Below are 23522 nucleotides of genomic sequence, written 5' to 3'. Positions count from 1 at the left end.
TAAGATTTCATGGGATTTAGCGATTAGGAGTGACAGATTGTTTGGTAAACGTATAGCATGTTCTATATGTTATAGTTATTTGAATGACTCTTACCATAATATGTTACGTTAACATGCCAGGCACGGTTTAAGTTGGTTATTTATGCGTCATATAACGTACACTTATTCAGCCTGTTGTTAACTATTCTTTATTTATTTTAAATTACCTTTCAAATGTCTATTCTTGGTGTTGGGTTTTATCAAATAAATTTCCCCCAAAAATGCGACTTACACTCCAGTGCGACTTATATATGTTTTTTTCCTTCTTTATCTTGCATTTTCGGCCGGAGCGACTTATACTCCGAAAAATACGGTATATAATAGTCTCCTTTTCAGGTGAGAGAGGACGCTAAATTGTTGTCCGGGTGGAAATCGGGAGAAATTTGGGAGAATGGTTGCCCCGGGAGATTTCCGAGAGTCTCCCGGGAAAATCGGGAGGGTTGGCAAGTATGGTTGACACAAAAGCTGCCATGCAGGCTGTTTTTTTCTTTCTTTTGTCAATCTTTCTTTTAATTTTTTTTTTTGCCATTGCTCCAAAAAAATAAAAATAAAATCAATGTTATAATGAATTATTGACCTATTCAAGGCTCCAATTATTTCACTTTAAAATGTTTGATGTGGAAAATATTGCATATATTGTGTGGTTGCCATACAAAAATATCAACGTTTTATTTGACAAAAGAGCATAAAACAAACACTATTATAGTTCAAAACGTAAAATCGACGGATATATCCGAAGTTGATCTCGTAACTTAAGTGTTGAAAGTAAAAAAAACAACTAATAAAAATGAATCACTTTATGAGTGGGGCACCTTTTGGATCCCAAATATATTTAATGGGATTTTATTGATCTTTTCACTGTGATTACTCAAACATAAAAATTAATTAAAATCAATGGTGTCCTGCATTATTGATCTTTTTAAGGCACTAATTACTTCACATCAAACATTGCTTTCTGCATGTTTTGGGCAGTGGGGGAAATATTGCATATTTCAGTTTTATTATAAAAAACAAAGTTGTCTTTGACAGAAAAGGCATAAAACCTTTTTGTTTTTTTAAAACTTTATATCAACCTAAAGTTAATATTCTGTAAAGATTTAATGTAAGCGTGAAAAAAATAAATAAAATAAAAATAATTTGACTTGTTTTTAACATTTCAATGACTTAGACCCTTTATGGTCCCTGGGAGCCCTAAAGGTAAAAAATAAAATAAAAATCCATATATTTTGTTATGGTTTGAATATTAAACATACCAAAATGGCCACCGCAGGCTTTAATTTTTCCGTGTGGAAAAAGTTTGGACACCCCTGCTTTATGCGGACGCTTCTTCTCACCTCTCTGGTCTTGCAGATGGTGGACAAAGTTATCCCGCAAGCTTTTCCTGGCACCGCGTTCCACGGCAGCAGCCCTGTTGACGTCAAGTCGGATCTAATCAATCGGATGCATTCATCACAGATCAAATTGAAGAGTCCCAATCCTGTTATCACACCGCAGACTCCATAAATTACCCGCCCGGAACACCACCCAGGCCTCGGTCCAAAGTCTAATGATGTGTGTGTGTGGGGAAGAAAACAACACCAGGATTGGGATTTTTACATTTTTTTGCTTCCTGTTCATTAGATAGCAAGGATAGGCTGGAACAAGTCACTGGAGTGAAAAGGTAGACTTCCATGTTGTGGTTTTTGCAACTTTTCTCCTCCAAAATCAATGAGTGAAAAACGAAGTTGGATCATAATATCATGTAGATACACAAATTCGTCTGGAACCAAGATTTTTTACAAAGCTAACTTTGTTATTTTTTGCAAATACTAGCTCATTTGGAATGAGAGTGGCAAAAAAAAGACTGAGAAAGTTGAGGAATGCTCATCAAACACTTATTTGGAACATCCCACAGGTGAACAGACTCATTGGGAACAGGTGGGTGCCATGATTGGGTATAAAAGCAGCTTCCACGAAATGCTCAGTCATTCACAAACAAGGACGGGGCGAGGGTCACCACTTTGCATGAGCAAATTGTCCAACAGTTTAAGTACATTTCTCAACGAGCTATTGCAAGGAATTTAGGGATTTCCCCATCTACGGTCCGTAATATCATCAAAAGGTTCAGAGAATCTGGAGAAATCACTGCACGTAGGCGATGATATTACGGACCTTCCATCCCTCAGGCGGTACTGCACCAAAAAGCGACATCAGTGTGTAAAGGATATCACCACATGGGCTCAGGAACACTTTGGAAAACCACTGTCAGTAACTACAGTTGGTTGCTACATCTGTAAGTGCAAGTTAAAGCTCTACTATGCAAAGCGAACGCCATTTATCAACAACACCCAGAAACGCCGCCGGCTTGGCTGGGCCCGAGCTCATCTAAGATGGACTCATGCAAAGTGGAAAAGTGTTCTGTGGTCTGACGAGTCCACACGACTTCCGTGTTGTGGTTTTTGAAACTTTTCTCCTCCAAAATCAATGAGTGAAAAACGGAGTTAGATCATAATTTCATGCAGATCCACAATTTTGTCTGGAACCGAGAGAACAAAGTTTATTGAAACACTAATTTCAATCATATCTGATGAGATTTGACAAAGTTACAGATGACTAAAAATGTTAAAGGGGCAAATGCACTTTTTTTTTTTAAATTATTGCCTATAATTCACAATCCTTATGCAAGATAAGAAAACATGTTTTCTTACATTTATGCATTCTAAATATTAAATAAATGCTATCAAAAGTCGATGGAGTCACTCTATTCTGACAAACACCTCCATTAAGGTTTTATATACATGCTGTAAGTACAGGTGTGTAAATATGTGTTTAGTTGCTAAAGTTTAATTGTCTATTGATCAAAAATGCACATCAATGAAGGAGATAAATAAATAAAAAAATAATGAAAAATTAATTATATATAATGTAGTAACGGGTACGTTTATAATAAAATGTAATATTTACGTATTTTTCAAATTTTAAGCAAATTATTTTCAAAATCGCACCACAATGTTTGCTTTGTTTTTCTACTCACTGCAGATTTCATGAGAGCCAACAAACATAATAGAACATCACTTACTGTACAATGTCTACTGTCATTACGACGACGACTGATAAGATCTTTTAAATATTCCCGCTTAGATGAAAAATGACTCATAATACTAGCGAAGAAAAGGGAGGTGGAGCAAAGTGTCTCTGTGTCGTTCTCGCCATTTCCGGGTTTGAATTGGCTGTCAAAGTGTACCAACTTGTCGGATTACATCCTCATCCTTCTGCTATCCAGGTGAGAGGCATGATTTATGATCTAAAATAAACTTCCATGGGCAGGGAAGCGAGGAAACAGCTGACCAGTCGATACAGACAACATTGGCACACACAGTAGTTCGTCTGCGTTAGCGCTTATAATAACAATATCACCAATACTTGGTTGATATTCAAGTCACAAAATGTAAATGGAGTATTGTTGGCGGTTTTTGGATATTTTTTTATAGTATAATGGGCGGAATAGAGGACCTCCCATTGGCTCCGTTGTAGGCAGACGTTTATTTACGTTAATTTTATTTACGTTAATTTACGAGTTTAACAAACCCACCTTTCGCCATGTCTTTCATAATGATTGTGAATGATAGACAAAATTTAAATAAAAGTGCAGTTACCCTTTAAACTAATACCACTAAATTTGAAACAAACACAATTCAGCATATAACATTTTTCTTTTAACTTAATTTCTCTGACATTTTTCAGAGGGAAAAACATATACAAACACTTAAAACTATAATATAAAGATATCTTAGTTGAAATACAGTCGTCCCTTGCCACGTCACGGTTCAAATATTGCGCCTTCAGCACATCGTATAGATTTTTTCGGATATAATCACATTTAACATATTTTTTTAAAATATTTTTTTGGTTTAAATTAAGCATTTTCAAGCATATACATGGCTAAAAAAAATTAAAAATACCAATACTACATTAATATCTATTGGCCATTAGAGGATACTAAACCAATCAAAACATGCTGTTCAGTATCGTGGCCACTGATTGGCTCAGCCTCAGGCTGCATTATTATATTGGATTAAAAGGGTGTAAAAGTGAATATACATGTTAATATATGTTATTTCTTGTCTAGAGGACTCTCATAAGGCTAGAATTTTTTTTAATTGACGATCTATGAAAATATTTCCCAAAGTAAAGCGCTTTGAGACAATAGTGAGAAAGCACCATTCAAGATATCATTATTTCATTCATAATTAATATCAGAGAAAGAAAGAAATGTAATTGCATTTTGTAATTCCTTCTAGTAGGTTCCTTATCATCAAAAGGGTGCTTCTCTACCAAACAAGTAGGTATCATAATATTTTTCCGGAATAAATTGTCAACTCAGCCATCTTTTCTATACTGGTCTTCCTTCAAATAAAATATGAGTAATTTTCTCCACTGTCAACATATCTAATTTTTCTAAATAAAAAAATATTTATTTATTTTTCCCAATTGTACCAATCATAAATACTTGAACAGGTAAATTACGGAATTAAGGGTGTTTACATATGCATAATGGGGAAATAAGGCCGTGTTTATATGCAAATTGTGATACGCGCTAACCATTTGGCATTCAGCAACTTAAGAACAGCAGGTGGGAATAATTTGTCCGTTTAAGAACACGTCATGAATTTGAATGGACTCTTATGAAATCACTTAGGCTAAAAGACAAGAGGAAAAAGTTAGGAACTTGTTTCTGAATGGGGCCCAATTAGTGGAATGAGATAATTTGTGTTTTCTCCGTGTGTTTGATGTTTGGCTTTTCCGCCGGAATTGTGCCATTATATGGGGAATTAAGGGCGTTTACCTAAGCAAATTACAGAATTTAGGGCGTGGTTATATGCAAATTATGATAGACACACACACGCAAACCATTTGGCATTCAGCAACTTAAGAACAGCAGGTGGGAACAATTTGACCGTTTAAGAACACGTCATGAATTTGAATGGACTCCTCTTAGGAAATCACTTGGGAAGAAAGATAAGAGGAAAAAGTTAGGAACTTATTGCTGAATGGGGCCCAATTAGTGGAATGAGATAGTTTGTGTTTTCTCTGTGTGTTTGATGTTTGACTTTTCCGTCGGAATTGTGTCCTTATATGGGGAATTAAGGGCGTTTACCTAAACAAATTACAGAATTTAGGGCGTGTTTATATGCAAATTATGATAGACACCCACGCGCTAACCATTTGGCATTCGGCAACTTAAGAACAGCAGGTGGGAACAATTTGACCGTTTAAGAACACGTCATGAATTTGAATGGACTCCTCTGAGGAAATCACTTAGGAAGAAAGATAAGAGGAAAAAGTTAGGAACTTATTGCTGAATGGGGCCCAATTAGTGGAATGAGACAGTTTGTGTTTTCTCCGTGTGTTTGATGTTTGACTTTTCCGTCGGAATTGTGCCCTTATATGGGGAATTAAGGGCGTTTACCTATGCAAATTACACAATTTAGGGCGTGTTTATATGCAAATTATGATAGACACGCACGCCCTAACCATTTGGCATTCGGCAACTTAAGAACAGTAGGTGGGAACAATTTGACCATTTAAGAACACGTCATGAATTTGAATGGACTCCTCTGAGGAAATCACTTAGGAAGAAAGATAAGAGGAAAAAGTTAGGAACTTATTGCTGAATGGGGCCCAATTAGTGGAATGAAATGATTTGTGTTTTCTCCATGTGTTTGATGTTTGACTTTTCCGTCGGAATTGTGCCCTTATATGGGGAATTAAGGGCGTTTACCTATGCAAATTACAGAATTTAGGGCGTGTTTATATGCAAATTATGATAGACACGCACGCGCTAACCATTTGGCATTCAGCAATTTAAGAACAGCAGGTGGGAACAATTTGGCCGTTTAAGAACACGTCATGAATTTGAATGGACTCCTCTTAGGAAATCACTTGGGAAGAAAGATAAGAGGAAAAAGTTAGGAACTTATTGCTGAATGGGGCCCAATTAGTGGAATGAGATAGTTTGTGTTTTCTCCGTGTGTTTGATGTTTGACTTTTCCGTCGGAATTGTGCCCTTATATGGGGAATTAAGGGCGTTTACCTATGCAAATTACAGAATTTAGGGCGTGTTTATATGCAAATTATGATAGACACGCACGCGCTAACCATTTGGCATTCGGCAACTTAAGAACAGCAGGTGGGAACAATTTGACCATTTAAGAACACGTCATGAATTTGAATGGACTCCTCTGAGGAAATCACTTAGGAAGAAAGATAAGAGGAAAAAGTTAGGAACTTATTGCTGAATGGGGCCCAATTAGTGGAACGAGATACTGCAGCGGCTACACACTGACTTGTTTTCGTACCGTATTGCCGTGCGTCGACACACAGCTGGTTGATGCTCGCCGGCGTCTCAGTCAGAACGTCGATGGTGTGGCAGGTGGCGGCCATGTTGTAGAAGAAGTAGACTGGCAGCGCCGACAGCGCCAACACCAACAGCCACAGCAGAGCCAGCACGTACGTCATCACGATAAACTAGACGAGAAAGCAGGCTGAGCATCAGGCTGTGTCATGTTAATCCTTCTTAGTGTTTTTATGTGCCTCATTTAGTGACCACTATTACCTCTCCTCTGATTACCTTCTTTTAATATGCCTTTGTGGCGTCTCCTCCCTCGACACCATCACACACCATCACACACCCACACCCACACACTTTGTACGCTCATCATCCCCAAAAGGGTTTTTAGAGGCTTGCGGAATTCCCACACAAGCACCCACCGGGACCGATGTGTATTAATCCACATCCAATCTCTCCAATCCCCCCATTACCCGTCCCCACTGTGGGGGCCCCCGCTCTCACCGTGGAGCTGAGGCAGCGGCCACACATGGTGCTCCGGAACTCTCCAAAGGTTTGCTTGGCAGCGCTGGTGGTGTAGAAGCCCTCTGCCAACAGCATGATGCAGTAGAGGAAGAAAAAAGAGGCCAAGCCGTAGATGAAATACTGGAAATACTGAATGCTGAAAAGGAAGAAGAGAGCCACTTGTAAGATGCAGGCTTGAGAAAAAAAAATACATTTAATCAGGGAAGGGAAAGTGTGTGAAATTGATTGCGTATTATTGATTGCGTATTATTTATTCTTTGGCTTTTAACACTACGTGGGTTGTGTGGTCCTCTGTCCTCTTTAAACATTTTAATTTCTATTTACTGTTTTAATTGGTTTTACCCTTTAAAATCGTTTTTAATCATATTTATTTTTATATTGGTTTTATATTTATTTATTTTTTGGTTTTATTCAGTCATTGGTGGAGCTAAGGATAATATTTGAATATTGTTTTTAATATTGTTGTGCAGCACTTTGGAAACATTTTTGTTGTTTAAATGTGCTATATAAATAAAGTGGATTGGATTGGATTGGATTAATGGTGTTAATGATGGATGAAGGGAAGTACTTGTCTTCAACCAGGAGAGGCACTGTTGATGGTCTAAAGCAGGAGTGTCAAAGTCAATGAATTATCTGTGGCCCCCGGGATGATATTTGATTAGTATTAGAACCGGCCCGCAGGCCACAGCCGCCTGCTGCTGTTTTGCACGCAACAATACTCCATCAGCGTTGGCGCTAGTAATTTTCAAAACGGGGTCCCATCAAGTCATAAAAATGGGGTCCCACAGTCAATATTTGGGGTCCCACTTTTTTGTAACTGTTTTGAAAACAAATGATAAATGTATGCATTATCCTGTTATATCTCTCATTCTATATTGTGTTTTGGAGAAATGTTGTCATAAACGTTACTTAATTCATTAAAAAAAATAATACTAAAGAAAACACATTTTTATGCATATATAACATTATTCAGTTATAAAAATTCATTCACTTTCTTCTTTCCTTCATGCATCTAAACTTCAACGCTGCCGGTATTTTTAAAAAATAGTTTTATTGTAATATTTTCAGAATGTGTTTGTTCTATTTTTGGCCAAAGTAAGACAAAGAAAACAATCTGAAGTTGTCTTTATTTTTTTGTTTTAATGCCATGATTTTAATAGTCCGGCCTGGGTGTGCACAGATTTTCCTCCAGCGGCCCCTGGGCTAAAATGAGTTTGACACCCCTGGTCTAAAGCAGTGTTTTTCAATAATGAGAACCAATAAATTAAATGTTTAACAATTGAATAGAATATATGTATAATATATTTATATTATTCACATGTGAATAATGCTGTATAGTATTTCTTGTCTATTGTGAGCAAACTGTGGTGCTGAATTTCCCGCAGGGATCAATAAAGTACTTTCTATTCTATTCTATTCTTGAGAACCGCTGCTATAAACTATAAAACAACTTTTTTTTTTGAGAAATTGTATGTCTACGCGATCAATAAAATATAATTTTTGTCTTAAAATCAGCAACACTAAAAAGAATAATCTGGTCTGGGAAATAGTGATACATCCATAACTACTGGAAACTCCTGCTGGCAATACTAGCACTGGCATTGAAACAGGAGTAAAGAACTTTCATAGAGAGTCACACATTCTTTTAAAATTTATATTAAAAAAAAAAAAGCGTAATGATTAATTTTGCCCAGCTGTTACATTTAACAGTCGACCGTAGCACGTACACGTAAGCGAGGGTGACGTAATCCTGCAGGTTACGGGCGAAGTAAATCTCGATGAGTCTTTCGCTCTCTGTGAGCGCCTGGTGTCCGCATCCACAGAAGAGGGCGATGCCGGAGAAGCACAGCAGCGTGGCGGCCAGTGAGCAGTAGGGAATCCCGCCCAGGCAACGCATACAGCACTCATAGCAACCTGCAAGCACCCAGGCAGAACACATTATTGACGTATACAATGCATGTGGAGTAACAGGGATGCACCCACTTCCCTACCTGGGCCGCCAAATAAACTTTTTTTTTTTTTTTGTCCTGTCCAGCTTCTCAGGCAAATCATATAGTTGATGTAGATGCCCGTATCAGCTGTACAAATTTACTTTACAAAAGAGAAGTGTGGGATACTTCTCTTGTTGCCTTATTTGTATTTGACTTTATTTACAAACCCCATTTCCATGTGAGTTCGGAAATTATGTTAGATGTAAATATAAACGGAATACAATGATTTGCAAATCCTTTTCAACCCATATTCAGTTGAATGCACTACAAAGACAACATATTTGATGTTCAAACTCATAAACTTTATTTTTTTTGCAAACAAATAATAATTAACTTAGAATTTCATGGCTGCAACACGTGCCAAAGTAGTTGGGAAAGGGCATGTTCACCACTGTGTTACATGGCCTTTCCTTTTAACAACACTCAGTAAACGTTTGGGAACTGAGGAGACACATTTTTGAAGCTTCTCAGGTGGAATTCTTTCCCATTCTTGCTTGATGTACAGCTTAAGTTGTTCAACAGTCCGGGGGTCTCCCTTGTGCTATTTTAGGCTTCATAATGTGCCACACATTTTCAATGGGAGACAGGTCTGGACTACAGGCAGGCCAGTGTAGTACCTGCACTCTTTTACTATGAAGCCACGTTGATGTAACAGGTGGCTTGGCATTGTCTTGCTCAAATAAGCAGGGGCGTCCATGGTAACGTTGCTCGGATGGCAACATATGTTGCTCCAAAACCTGTATGTACCTTTCAGCATTAATGGCGCCTTCACAGACGTGTAAGTTACCCATGTCTTGGGCACTAATACACCCCCATACCATCACAGATGCTGGCTTTTACACTTTGCGCCTATAACAATCCGGAGGGTTCTTTTCCTCTTTGGTCCGGAGGACACGACGTCCACAGTTTCCAAAAACAATTTGAAATGTGGACTCGTCAGACCACAGAACACTTTTCCACTCTGTATCAGTCCATCTTAGATGAGCTCAGGCCCAGCAAAGCCGACGGCGTTTCTGGGTGTTGTTGATAAACGGTTTTCGCCTTGCATAGGAGAGTTTTAACTTGCACTTACAGATGTAGCCACCAACTGTAGTTACTGACAGTGGGTTTCTGAAGTGTTCCTGAGCCCATGTGGTGATATCCTTTACATGCTGATGTCGCTTGTTGATGCAGTACAGCCTGAGGGATCGAAGATCACAGGCTTAGCTGCTTACGTGCAGTGATTTCTCCAGATTCTCTGAACCCTTTGATGATATTACGGAGCGTAGATGGTGAAATCCCTAAATTCCTTGCAATAGCTGGTTGAGAAAGCTTTTTCCTAAACTGTTCAACAATTTGCTCACGCATTTGATGACAAAGTGGTGACCCTCGCCCCATCCTTGTTTGTGAATGACTGAGCATTTCATGGAATCTACTTTTATACCCAATCATGGCACCCACCTGTTCCCAATTTGCCTGTTCACCTGTGGGATGTTCCAAATAAGTGTTTGATGAACATTCCTCAACTTTATCAGTATTTATTGCCACCTTTCCCAACTTCTTCGTCATGTGTTGCTGGCATCAAATTCTAAAGTTAATGATTATTTGCAAAAAATTTATCAGTTTCAACATCAAATATGTTGTCTTTGTAGCATATTCAACTGAATATGGGTTGAAAATGATTTGCAAATCATTGTATTCCGTTTATATTTACATCTAACACAATTTCCCAACTCATATGGAAACGGGGTTTGTAAATGAATTTAAATGATCATTTGGTGCAGCCGGGCCGAAGCAGGAGGGGATAGAAAGAGAACAAAAGGAAGACAGAGGGGGAAATTGTGGGGACAAGAGGGGGATAAGACAGAGGGACGAAAACAACAACAACAACAATAGAGCAACATCAGCAAATAGGATATGTACAAATATGATGGTAAAAGTGATAGCAAAGTAGCAAAGATAGCAGTTAGTGAAATAAATAATAATACAGAAATGACAATGAGCATTATTACACCAAATAAACTCCAAACGGCAAGGGGGAGCACAGATCCAGATCTGGGAGCAGTGAGCAGCAGCGGTGGCCACGCCCGGGAATCATTTTTGGTTATTTAACCCTTAGCCTTAGTTGCTGATGCTACGTCCCGCTGTTGTCTTTTCGTGTCCCTTGCCCCAATGTCTCATGAATGTGAAGGTGTGTTATTGATGAGGCAGGAGTTGAAGTTGTTGGGTCGCTCTTGAAAAAGAGATTTTAATCCCAACGAGTCTTTACCTGGTTAAATAAAGGAAATTGATTGATTGGTTGTTGCAGTCCATCAAAAAAGTGGTTCTGCCAAAAACTGGTCAACTTAGTCAATATTAGCCGCGTGTGTCGGTGTTTAGTAGAGTTCACCCTTAACCCGGAAACAGAAGCCCCGCTGGGTCAATAGGTTTATCGTTCGCTACAACATAATAATAGAAAATAAGACGAAATACTGCGCTGTAATACATACAACACATAAATAAAACTTAAAGTAACACTTAGTTTAGGCCAAAAACATGGACAATATGCTTAAAAAGTTACATTAAAAATGAAAGGGTTTTTCGGTAACACTTTAGTATGGGGAACATATTCACCATTAATTAGTTGCTTATTAAAGTAGCAAAGATTTAATTTAGAGTTATTTGGACAATAGGGTGAAGTGAAGTGAATTATATTTATATAGCGCTTTTCTCTAGTGACTCAAGGCGCTTTTACATAGTGAAACCCAATATCTAAGTTACATTTAAACCAGTGTGAGTGGCACTGGGAGCAGGTGGGTAAAGTGTCTTGCCCAAGGGCACAACGGCAGTGACTAGGATGGCGGAAGCGGGGGTCGAACCTGCAACCGAGCTATACCGCCTCAAGGGTAACATGTTAGGGTTAGGGTTACTAATAGGGATGTCCGATAATGGCTTTTTTGCCCATATCTGATATTCCGATATTGTCCAACTCTTAATTACCGATACCGATATCAACCGATACGGATATATACAGTCGTGGAATTAACACATTATTATGCCTAATTTGGACAACCAGGTATGGTGAAGATAAGGTCCTTTTAAAAAAAAAAAAAAAAAGATAAATAAGTTAAAAACATTTTCTTGAATAAAAAAGAAAGTAAAACAATATAAAAACAGTTACATAGAAACGAGTAATTAATGAGAATGAGTAAAATTAACTGTTAAAGGTTAGTACTATTAGCGGACCAGCAGCATGCACAATCATGTGTGCTTACGGACTGTATCCCTGCAGACTGTATTGATATATATTGATATATAATGTAGGAACCAGAATATTAATAACAGAAAGAAAAAACCCTTTTGTGTGAATGAGTGTAAATGGGGGAGGGAGGTTTTTTGGGTTGGTGCACTAATTGTAAGTGTATCTTGTGTTTTTTATGTTGATTTAATAAAAAAATAAATTAAAAAACCTGATACCGATAATTAAAAAAAACAATACCGATAATTTCCGATAATTTTAAAGCATTTATCGGCCGATAATATCGGCATGCTGATATTACTAATAAGTTACTAATAAGCAATAATTCTGAGGTTATTAGGGGAAGACTCTAAGTTAATGGCTTAATGATTGTATAATAAGGCCATGCAGAATAAGGCATTAATAAGTACTTAATAATGACTAATTAAGAGCCAATATGTTGCTAATTTCCATGTTAATAAGCAACTAATTAATGGTGAATATGTGTTCCCCATACTAAAGTGTTACCGTTTTTTTGTTTTTGTTTTGTAGTGAAGCCATGATATGTAAAGTGTAACGTAGCAATGGGCGACTGTATACTTTCAAAAAAAAATTGAAAGTATTTATTTAGTCAAGAAAACGTGTAAGTATTGCAATTAGAGATGTCCGATATTATCGGCCGATAAATGATTTAAAACGTGATATCGGAAATTATCGGTATCGTTTTTTTTAATTATCGGTATCGTTTTTTTTAAATTTTTTTAAATTTTTTATTAAATCAACATAAAAAACACAAGATACACTTACAATTAGTGCACCAACCCAAAAAACCTCCCTCCCCCATTCACACTCATTCACACAAAAGGGTTGTTTCTTTCTGTTATTAATATTCTGGTTCCTACATTATATATATCAATATATATCAATACAGTCTGCAAGGGATACAGTCCGTAAGCACACATGATTGTGCGTGCTGCTGATCCACTAATAGTACTAACCTTTAACAGTTAATTTTACTCATTTTCATTCATTACTAGTTTCTATGTAACTGTTTTTATATTGTTGTACTTTCTTTTTTATTCAAGAAAATGCTTTTAATTTATTTATCTTATTTTATTTTTTTTAAAAAGGACCTTATCTTCACCATACCTGGTTGTCCAAATTAGGCATAATAATGTATTAATTCCACGACTGTATATATCGGTATCGGTATCGGTTGATATCGGTATCGGTAATTAAAGAGTTGGACAATATCGGAATATCGGATATCGGCAAAAAGCAATTGCAGTTACAGAACATACGCAAATCCAGTTACAATAAAAGAAAGGAACACATCTGTGCCCACACGAGTAAAACTTACCAGACTTTTCTTAGACACGATACTATTGGCCTAGTGTGAGTACCACAAAGCAAGGCCTTTTGGGATTGCATGGACACAACATTTACTCAGTGGACTTTCTTGATCCCTTTCATATAAAACCTTATCACTATGGAGCCATCTGCTGCCAACGTCCCTGCACTTTCTAAAGCTGCATACGTGCTGTCTGAATGGACGCCGCGGTCAAGGCCGTGCCGTGCGTCTCCATTCATGCAGGCAGACTGTGAGAAAAAGGGCGAGGTTGCGGAGGAGAGACGTTGCTTTTGTGACTGCAAAGACAACAGCCTTTGTCCCCCCCCCCCCCCCCCCCGCTGCCTTGTGGGGCGGGGCACAAAGGCCACCAATGTCCCACAAACAAAAGCCAGTGGCACCTCTATGCTTGGAACTTAGATGCACACATTCATTGACTTCCTTCAGAGGAGAAAGTGCAATGGTGGTGAGGATAGAGAAGCAGTGTGAATGCATGCCAATGCAAGATAACTGTATGTAAACACACACGATGACAGACTGTGATTGGTACCATTACAGTGCTGCCAAGTGTATACACTAAGGCTCTTAGGCTTAAAGGGCATTTCTGTTCGGGCCTAAGTGCGTGCTTTGCTCATTAAGGCCCACTTTACAAAGTGACTACAATAGGGAAGTAAACTATTTATATTTTCCAAAGAAAACAGCACTCAACCAACCGTTCAACTTCACCGCTATTGGGTGTCAGGCTGAAAGAGTTGCAAGCAAAATATCCCAGAAAACCAGACAGGAAGAGATTGCATTCGCAGTTATTTCACACCTTTGCAAGCAAAACACCCAACATGGCCACCAGCCACCCCATTGGGAGGCAGGTGAGAACATACAAGCTCAGTATTTACAATTTGGGAGAGGTACCAGGTTATTACTTTGGGTAATATTGCTCATATTTTGTTTACACCATGGAGACCTATGATGATTTGAATCTACAAACCCCAAAACCATTGAAGTTGGCACATTGTGTAAATCGGAAATAATAATAATAATAATAATAAAAACAGAATACAATGATTTGCAAATTATTTTCAACCTATATTCAATTGAATAGACTCTAAAGCAGGGGTGTCCAAAGTGCGGCCCGGGGGCCAGTTTTGGCTTGTTTTCTATTGGCCCTCGGCAGGTAGTAAAAATTGAATGAGTTCATTATTATCGAGACGTTATCAGTAATGCTGTCAAATGATACACTTTTAAAATCAGATTAATCACACTTTTAAAGTTGGATTAATCACAACTTTTACTCGCTTGCATGATTTCATTCAATTTCAAATTTAAATTCAATTAAAAAGGCTTTAATACTTGGTCACAAATGTAATTTAATTGTTAGAGTCCGTTTACGGCAGTGGTCCCCAACCACCGGCCCGCGGCCCGGTACCGGTCCGCGGACCGATTGGTACCGGGCCGCACAAGAAATAAAAAAATAAATGAATAAATAATATATATATATATATATATATATTTTTTTTTTTAATGAAATCAACATAAAAAACACAATATATACATTATATATCAATATAGATCAATACAGTCTGCAGGGATACAGTCCGTAAGCACACATGATTGTATTAATTTATGTAAAAAAAAATAAAGAATTTTTTTTTTACATAAATTAATACAATCATGTGTGCTTACGGACTGTATCCACCCCCCCCCACCGGTCCGTGGGACAAATTTTCATGCGTTGACCGGTCCGCAGCTACAAAAAGGTTGGGGACCACTGGTTTACGGTAAAGGAGCAAAATATGTGTCATTAATCTGCGTATTTACATGATTAATGCAATGTTTTTTGTGATTGATCGCATGAAGTAACTCGTTATTTTTGACTGCCCTTGTTGTTAGATTACACTTATTTTCTTTGTCACCTACAACACAAAGCTAACAGGGATGTTTTGTTCAGCTAGCTTAGCATATATTGACATACACTGGTTGGCTTTTAGCATCTTTAGCGAACAAAATTAGTCAAAAATGGCCCCCGCAGCCTTCGGTTGTACTGAATGTGGCCCTCGCCGGTTAAAGTTTGGACACCCCTGCTCTAAAGACAATATACTTACTAACATTACTAACATACATACTAACATTCGAACTGGAAAACTTTATTTTTTGCAAATATTAGCTCATTTGGAATTTGATGCAAAGGGAAAAAAAGTCACTAGAGCAGTGGTTCTTAACCTTGTTGGAGGTACCGAACCCCACCAGTTTCATATGCGCATTCACCCAACCCTTCTTTAGTGAAAAATAAATTGTTGTTTTTTTTCAAATTCAAGACAAAGTTATATGTTTTTGGTAACACTTTAGTATGGGGAACATATTCTAAGTAACAAAGACTTAATTTAGAGTTATTTGGTTAGGGTTAAAGGGTTAGGGTTATAATAAGGCCATGCCAAATAATGCATTAATAAATACATAATAATGACTAGTTAAGAGCCAATATGTTACTAATTTGCATGTTAATCAGCAACTAATTAATGGTGAATATGTTCCCCATACTAAAGTGTTACCATGTTTTTTTACTGGTGCACAAAATGAACCGTGCATGAACATCACCTTGTTCAAAGAACAAAACCAAAACAGTGTCTAAACTCACAACAAATTACACACCTGCAAATCAGTCTGACTTCTGCTGTTGCCGTATCCGTAATACGCCGATAGGGAGAAGTTTTTATTTACACGATGAGTCGGGTGTGTCTTGACCTCCGCCGAACCCCTGAGGCCGACTCACCGAACCCCTAGGGTTCGATCGAACCCAGGTTAAGAACCACTGCACTAGAGTGAAAAGGTAGACTTCCATGTTGTGGTTTTTGCAACTTTTCTCCTCCAAAATCAAAGAGTGAAAAACAAAGTTAGATCATAATTTCATGCAGATCCACAATTTTGTCTGGAACCGAGAGAACAAAGTTTATTGAAACACTAATTTCAATCATATCTGATGAGATTTTTACAGAGCTAACTTTGTTATTTTTTGCAAATATTAGCTCATTTGGAATTTGATGCCTGCAACATGTTTCAAGTGGCAAAAAACACTGCGAATAATGAGGAATGCTCATCAAACACTTATTTGGAAAATCCCACAGATGAACAGGCTAATTGGGAACAGGTGGGTGCCATGATTGGGTATGAAAGCAGCTTCCATGAAATGTTCAGTCATTCACAAACAAGGATGGGGCGAGGGTCACCACTTTGTGAACAAATGCGTGAGCAAATTGTCGAACAGTTTAAGAACAACATTTGTCAACGAGCTATTGCAAGGAATTTAGGTATTTCACCATCTAAGGTCTGTAATATCATCAAAAGGTTCAGAGAATCTGGAGAAATCACTGCACGTAACATTGAATGCCCCTGACATTCGATCCCTCAGGCGGTACTGCATCAAAAAGTGACATCAGTGTGTAAAGGATAACACCACATGGGCTCAGGAACACTGTCAGTAACTACAGTTGGTCCCTACATCTGTAAGTGCAAGTTAAAACTCCACTATGCAGAGCGAAAGCCATTTATCAACAACACCCAGAAACGCCGCCGGCTTCGCTGGGCCCGAGCTCATCTAAGATGGACTGATGCAAAGTGTAAAAGTGTTCTGTGGTTTGACGAGTCCACATTTGAAATTGTTTTTGGAAACGGTGCACATAGTGTCCTCCGGAACAAAGAGGAAAAGAACCATCCGGATTGTTCTAGGCGACAATGGAGAACCCGTACAACTTAAGCTGTACATCAAGCAAGAATGGGAAAAAATTCCACCTGAAAAGGTTCAAAAATGTGTCTCTCAGTTCCCAAACGTTTACTGAGTGTTGTTAAAAGGAAAGGCCATGTAACACAGTGGTAAAAATGCCCATGTGCCAACTTTTTTGCAATGTGTTGCTGCCGTTAAATTCTAAGTTAATGATTATTTGCGAAAAAAAAAAAAAATTAAGTTTCTCAGTTGGAACATTAAATATCTTGTCTTTGCAGTCTATTCAATTGAATATAAGTTGAAAAGGATTTGCAAATCATTGTATTCTGTTTTTATTTATGAATTACACAACATGCCAACTCCACTGGTTTTGAGTTATATACATTTAAAACTTGTGCTCCAGTTAATACGTATTAAATATACTTTGGTGTAAATGTTGTGGAAAACTTGCTCCACAGTCACTTTAAAAACTCGTTTTTTGAGTCCTTGTGCAAGATGTTCAATTGTGGAGGCCTTCCATGTAGATAGCAAATAAAACCACGCCTCACCCTCTCCAAAAGTATCAGAATCTATCTTTTTAAAATGTGCACCAATGTTTGTAAAAAAAAAACTAGTACCACACGGGCTCCATCTAGTGGTACGCCAAAGAATCACATGATTAAAGTACAGTGTTTTATTTTCCTACATCTACTAAACACAGTGTAACTGTCCAAAAATATTAAATATACTTGTTAAATAAAACCTCTGCATTGTTTTTAATGAACACTTAGGCCTACAACGCTACTATAATTTAATATTGGTCTTTATGGTGGTACTTGGAGAGCCAATTTTTTTCTGAGGTGGTACTCGGTGAAAAAGGTTTTTATATATAGTCACTTGGTCACAATATAAGGCACACCTGCACACTCGTCGATCCATTCAGACTCTGCATAAAAAAAAGATGCTTTTATGATCAGCATTTATGTCACACTACGTGTTAGATAATATGAAAACATTGAATTTCTTGTGTTTTCTCATAGCCGAGCGCGTTACTTAATGTCCAAATAAAATGTCCACTTTGCCGTGACGCCACGACACAGCCGGTGGCCTTACAAATTTGCTGCTTCGTAAAAAATGCAACCGGTGGCGTAATCCGATAGTCGGCAACATAAGTAACGGACAGGGTTTGATGACATTTTCAGAAAATGTCCAAAATAGCTCATGAAACAAGTGCATTTGTAGTTTGTTAGCAACATTTATATATGAGCTTGTCAAAATACTTACTGTTGACATTCATGCTGTCACCATACAGTACAGACAAACCCAGCCATGCATTTTATGTAAATCAAGGTTTATACCGTTTTTGGTTTGTTTCCTTGTATGTAAAATAATGCGAAAAATAACCACAATATAGCAACATTTTTTTATTTTTTTTTTACCCTAAATTCATTGTAAGTCCCCTTTAACAATGTCTATAACAGTGATTTTTAAATGTACCCTGAGTGCAGGCCTGGGCAATTATTTTGACTCGGGGGCCACATTTAGAGAAAAAAATGTGTCTGGGGGCCGGTATATCTATTTTTAGGAACACTAAATACAAAACCTCACAATAATGTCTGATTGAATGCTAAAAACGTTATGACAGACCACCTTAAAAAACGACATTTTCTATGAACGATAAAACACTGAATATTGACACAATATGAATGTCACACCCCCTTTCGATCGACATATTTTACAATCAAGTGAAACGCAACAAAAATGCAACAAACAGTGAAATATGAACGCGAAGGGTACAAAATAAACCCACCTACAATCTGATACATCTGATATTTGCTGAAATTCCCCCAGGGATCAATAAAGTACTTTCTATTCTATTCTATTCTATATATCACTAAGCTTTAGAACTTTGTTGTGAAAAATCTCCTTCTGCGTCTGTGGAAACGCTTCCCGCCCACACTGCTTGGTGCCTCGTCTGAGCTGCTGTGACGTAGATTACCATAGTAACTAATTAGAAAACCATAGTAACTAATTATATGACCATAGTGATTAATTATATTACCATAGTAACTGGTATATCATCCACAAGCGCAGATTCCAACCATTGAAATACTTTGTATAGTTGAAGACTTACAGTCATTTGAAAACATCACTGCACATCATAATGGCAGCTACAGTTTCCATCTTAAAAATCTAAAAAAAATTTGGGGGAATGTCCGGCGGGCCAGATTGAAAAGCTCAACGGGCCGCATGTGGCCCCCGGGCATTAATTTGCCCAGGTTTGCCTTAGTGGTACGGGCTCCATCAAGTGGTACGCCAAATAATCACTTAATTAAATATTCAAATACAGTGTTACTGTTCAAACTGTGTACACTTTTACATTGGCCAAAATATTGAGTATACTTGTTAAATAAAACCTCTGCCTTGTTTTTAATGAATATTTAGGCCTACTATGCTACTGTAGTTCAATGTTGGTCATCATGGTGGTACCAGCACGTGTACAGAGATATTTCACAACTGTTTGTCAATGCCTTTACTGCGTATATATTTGAACAGTGTTTATGTTGTGTACAAAGTGTATTTATAATATGTTGTGTAAAGGACATTTCACATTTCTATGAGGCTCAAGATCAGAGCCCGATGTCTCCTGGTTTTTACTAGATCTTGTATTTGAGATTGTTTATAGGGTTAGGCCAGGGGTCGGCAACCCTTTTCCTGGCTAACAGTGCAGAACAGGTTGTCAGCTAATACTCTAATATTGTTCAAATTAGTAATCGGTAATAAATTAACTCCTTTTCTTATTGCCCAAATAGTTTACAGTAGCACTATACATAATCATAATACCAGAGCGTCTAGTGAGGGTCATTTTGTACTCCCTCGTCCGAGGAAGAATGCATTGCGGAAATCTTTTATTTTTAGATCTGTATCGCTCTGGAATAACCTGCCTCAAATTCAAAGTAAACAGGTTTTTAAAAGGGTCTGTAAATTAGTTTGCTTGTTGATGATTTTTGTTAGTTTTTTTATTGTGTCGTTATATTTATATGGTCATTAATATTCTGAGACTGTAAATTGTTTGCTTGTTGATGATTTTTATTTGTTTCTGTATTTTGTAGTTATAATTATATGCTTTTACTTGTAATCGTATTGAGTTTGTGGACCCCAGGAAGACTAGTGGGTTGTTGTGGCTACCAGCTAATGGGGATCCTTAATAAAAATCAAATCAAAATCAAACCCAAAACGTTGAAAGAGCCATATTGGGCCAAAAATACAAAAAAAAAATCCGTCTGGAGCCGCAAAAAATTAAAAGCCATATATAAGTGTTATAATGAAGACAACACATGACGTGTCTATATTAGCTATAATAGCCTACTATCAAAATGACTGTGTCGCAGGCTGAAGCAAATCTTCGTTGACAGAAATGTTGAAATGTAATCATTATTCTACACATTTTTACAACATTAGAAACCATTAGTAAATCAGAGGCTACTCAGAATGGCCAAAGGTATAGATGTGTGTGTCCAAGTTAAAGTAAACGGCAGGCTGTCTTCTTTTAATAGATTTATTACAACCTTTGGCAAACTAGGTAATGTTTGCTGTGGTCTGGAACAACATGGCACACAAACAACTATCTGAAATGCAGTTACATACAGGTAATGTGTCATGAGACATGCAAATATAAATTATACACAAAGAGGATAAAAGTAAAGGATATTAAAAGAGCTCAAATATACCTACAAATGAGGCATAATGATGCAATATGTACATACAGCTAGCCTAAATAGCATGTTAGCATTGATTAGCTTGCACTCCAACAAGTCAATAACATCAACAAAGTGCACCTGTGTGCATTCACGCACAGCATAAAACGTGTGGTGGACAAAATGAGACAAAGGAGTGGACGATTTTACATGTAAACACACTGTTTACACTGGGGCGAGTTCAAGAACTGCCAAAATTGGTAGGACAAAACGATATTCAGTGAAGAATACACACAAACATATTAAACCAGGGGTCGGCAACCCGCGGCTCTAGAGCCGCATGCAGCTCTTTAGCGCCGCCCTAGTGGCTCTCTGGAGCTTTTTCAAAAATGTATGAAAAATGGAAAAAGACGAGGGGAAAAAAATACATTTTTTGTTTTAATATGGTTTCTGTAGGAGGACAAACATGACACAAACCTCCCTAATTGTTATAAAGCACACTGTTTATATTAAACATGCTTCACTGATTCGAGTATTTGGCGAGAGCCGTTTTGTCCTACTAATTTTGGCGGTCCTTGAACTCACCGTAATTTGTTTACATGTATAACTTTCTCCGACTTTCTAGGACGTGTTTTATGCCACTTCTTTTTCTGTCTCATTTTGTCCACCAAACTTTTAAGGTTGTGCATGAAAGGTGAGTTTTGTTGATGTTATTGACTTGTGTGGAGTGCTAATCAGACATATTTGGTCACTGCATGACTGCAAGCTAACCGATGCTAACATGCTATTTAGGCTAGCTATATGTACATATTGCATCATTATGCCTCATTAGTAGGTATATTTGAGGTCATTTAGTTTCCTTTAAGTCCTCTTAATTCAATTTATATCTCATGACACGTACACTATCTGTATGTAATATGGCTTTTAATTTTTTGCGGCTCCAGACAGATTTGGTTTTGTATTTTTGGTCCAATATGGCTCTTTCAACATTTTGGGTTGCCGACCCCTGTATTAAACAGTGGGCTTTCTAACAATTGGGAAGGTTTGTGACATGTTTGTCCTCAAACAAAAAACATACTAAAACAAAATGATTTTCCCCCCTATTTTTTCCATTTTTAATAATTTTTTAAATATTTTTCCAAAGACCTGCACCTGTGGATAGGTTGATTGGCAACACTAAATTGGCCCTAGTGTGTAAATGTGAGTGTGAATGTTGTCTGTCTATCTGTGTTGGCCCTGTGATGAGGTGGCGACTTGTCCAGGGTGTACCCCGCCTTCCGCCTGAATGCAGCTGAGATAGGCTCCAGCATCCCCTGCGACCCCGAAAGGGACAAGCGGTAGAAAATGGATGGATGGAATCTTTTTTTTTTTTTTTTTTTAAATGCTCCAGGGAGCCACTAGGGCGGCACTAAAGAGCCCGGGTTAGGCAAAATAAGTGCTCAACTTCAGTCGGTCTGTAAAATTGTCAATTTACGAATGTACAACTGTTTGTTTATTTTGTTGACCACTGACTGAATAAATAATAAAGTAAACTACTTGGAGAGCCAAGTGTTTGAGATGTAACTTGGTGGAAACAGTTTGAGAACCACTGGTTGATAAGGCTGTGCAGGCGTACCTAATATTGTGACCTGTAGTTAGGGCCCCAATAGTGGTGAACAGACTTGACAACCAGCACCTTGTTCCAATTAACCAATTACACCCCAACATCCTGACTGCAGCCAATATATTGGAATTTAGGTTGTCTATGTTGGGGGGGAAAAAATAGTATAAACACACAAGTAAAGTGAGACAATAAACTTGCTCCATGAAAACAGGATTAAAAAAAGGAGCAACTAAGAACAAAAGAAGTGAATTGCGAGCTCACCCATGTCTGCGTCGAAGGACGTGCAGCTTCTGTGCTGCTCTGCAGCTGCACGGCTGATGATATGCACCCTGTCGGCCCCCGCGGTATCAATCCAACTCGCCCCGACAATGGACAGAGCCATCGGCGATTGCTAGAACAATCTTAAAGCAACAATGTCGCCTTTCAGCGCGCTCCAAAGGCGGGGAATAATGAAGCCCGCTCAAGTTTTAATCGCAGACGTGTTGCGTCGTTTGGTTTGCGCACAAGAACATGCGCACACACTTGGAGCGCATATGCAAATACAAAAAATTATACAAGAAAAAAAAACCCCTCACTTGCAATGTTTTTTATTTTTTATTTTTTTTTATTTTAATGTAGTATTATTTTTTTATTTTTTTATTTTTTTTGTTCTTGTTTACTTTTTTTTTTTTTTTTTAATAAATTAAACTTCACTCATGAAAGTTCATAACTAATTCAAGTGAACAGCCTTGACTGGTTTTAAGATCTTGGGGATCAAGAAGCAGAGTCATCAACTGCCAAAGAGATCATTTTTAAAATTCATTTTAATCATCCATCCATTTCCTACCGCTTGTCCCTTTCGGGGTTGCGGGGTGGGGGTGGGGTGCTGGAGCCTATCCCAGCTGAACTCGGGTTGAAGACCAAGTATAAGTCGCCACCTCATCTTATCCATCCATCCATCCATTTTTTACCGCTTGTCCCTTTTGGGGTCGCGGGGGGTGCTGGAGCCTATCCCAGCTGCACTCGGGCGGAAGGCGGGGACACCCTGGACAAGTCCATCCATTTCCTACCGCTTGTCCCTCTCGGGGTGGCAGGGCGGTGCTGGAGCCTATCCCAGATGC

At 38.0% G+C, this 23522-nt stretch overlaps 1 protein-coding gene across 2 annotated transcripts in view; it reads right to left on the bottom strand.

Annotated features, from left to right (window-relative positions):
- The window catches only part of plp1a (proteolipid protein 1a), a 28650-nt gene extending 5712 nt beyond the window's left edge, over positions 1-22938 (bottom strand). For both annotated transcript variants that reach the window (XM_062045742.1, XM_062045743.1), the window contains exons 1-5: positions 22684-22938; positions 8620-8806; positions 6872-7028; positions 6378-6546; positions 1374-1447 (exon numbers count right to left, since the gene is read on the bottom strand). In XM_062045742.1, coding sequence (XP_061901726.1) covers positions 1374-1447; positions 6378-6546; positions 6872-7028; positions 8620-8806; positions 22684-22804 — 708 coding nt within the window. In that variant the 5' untranslated portion in view covers positions 22805-22938. The remainder of the gene's footprint in view (positions 1-1373; positions 1448-6377; positions 6547-6871; positions 7029-8619; positions 8807-22683) is intronic.
- Positions 22939-23522: the final 584 nt, after the last annotated feature.

The sequence above is a fragment of the Entelurus aequoreus genome, linkage group LG04 (assembly GCF_033978785.1).
Source record: "Entelurus aequoreus isolate RoL-2023_Sb linkage group LG04, RoL_Eaeq_v1.1, whole genome shotgun sequence".
Lineage (NCBI taxonomy): Eukaryota > Metazoa > Chordata > Actinopteri > Syngnathiformes > Syngnathidae > Entelurus > Entelurus aequoreus.
The sequence above is the reverse complement of the archived record's forward strand: the minus strand, read 5'-3'. Positions and strand labels throughout refer to the sequence as shown.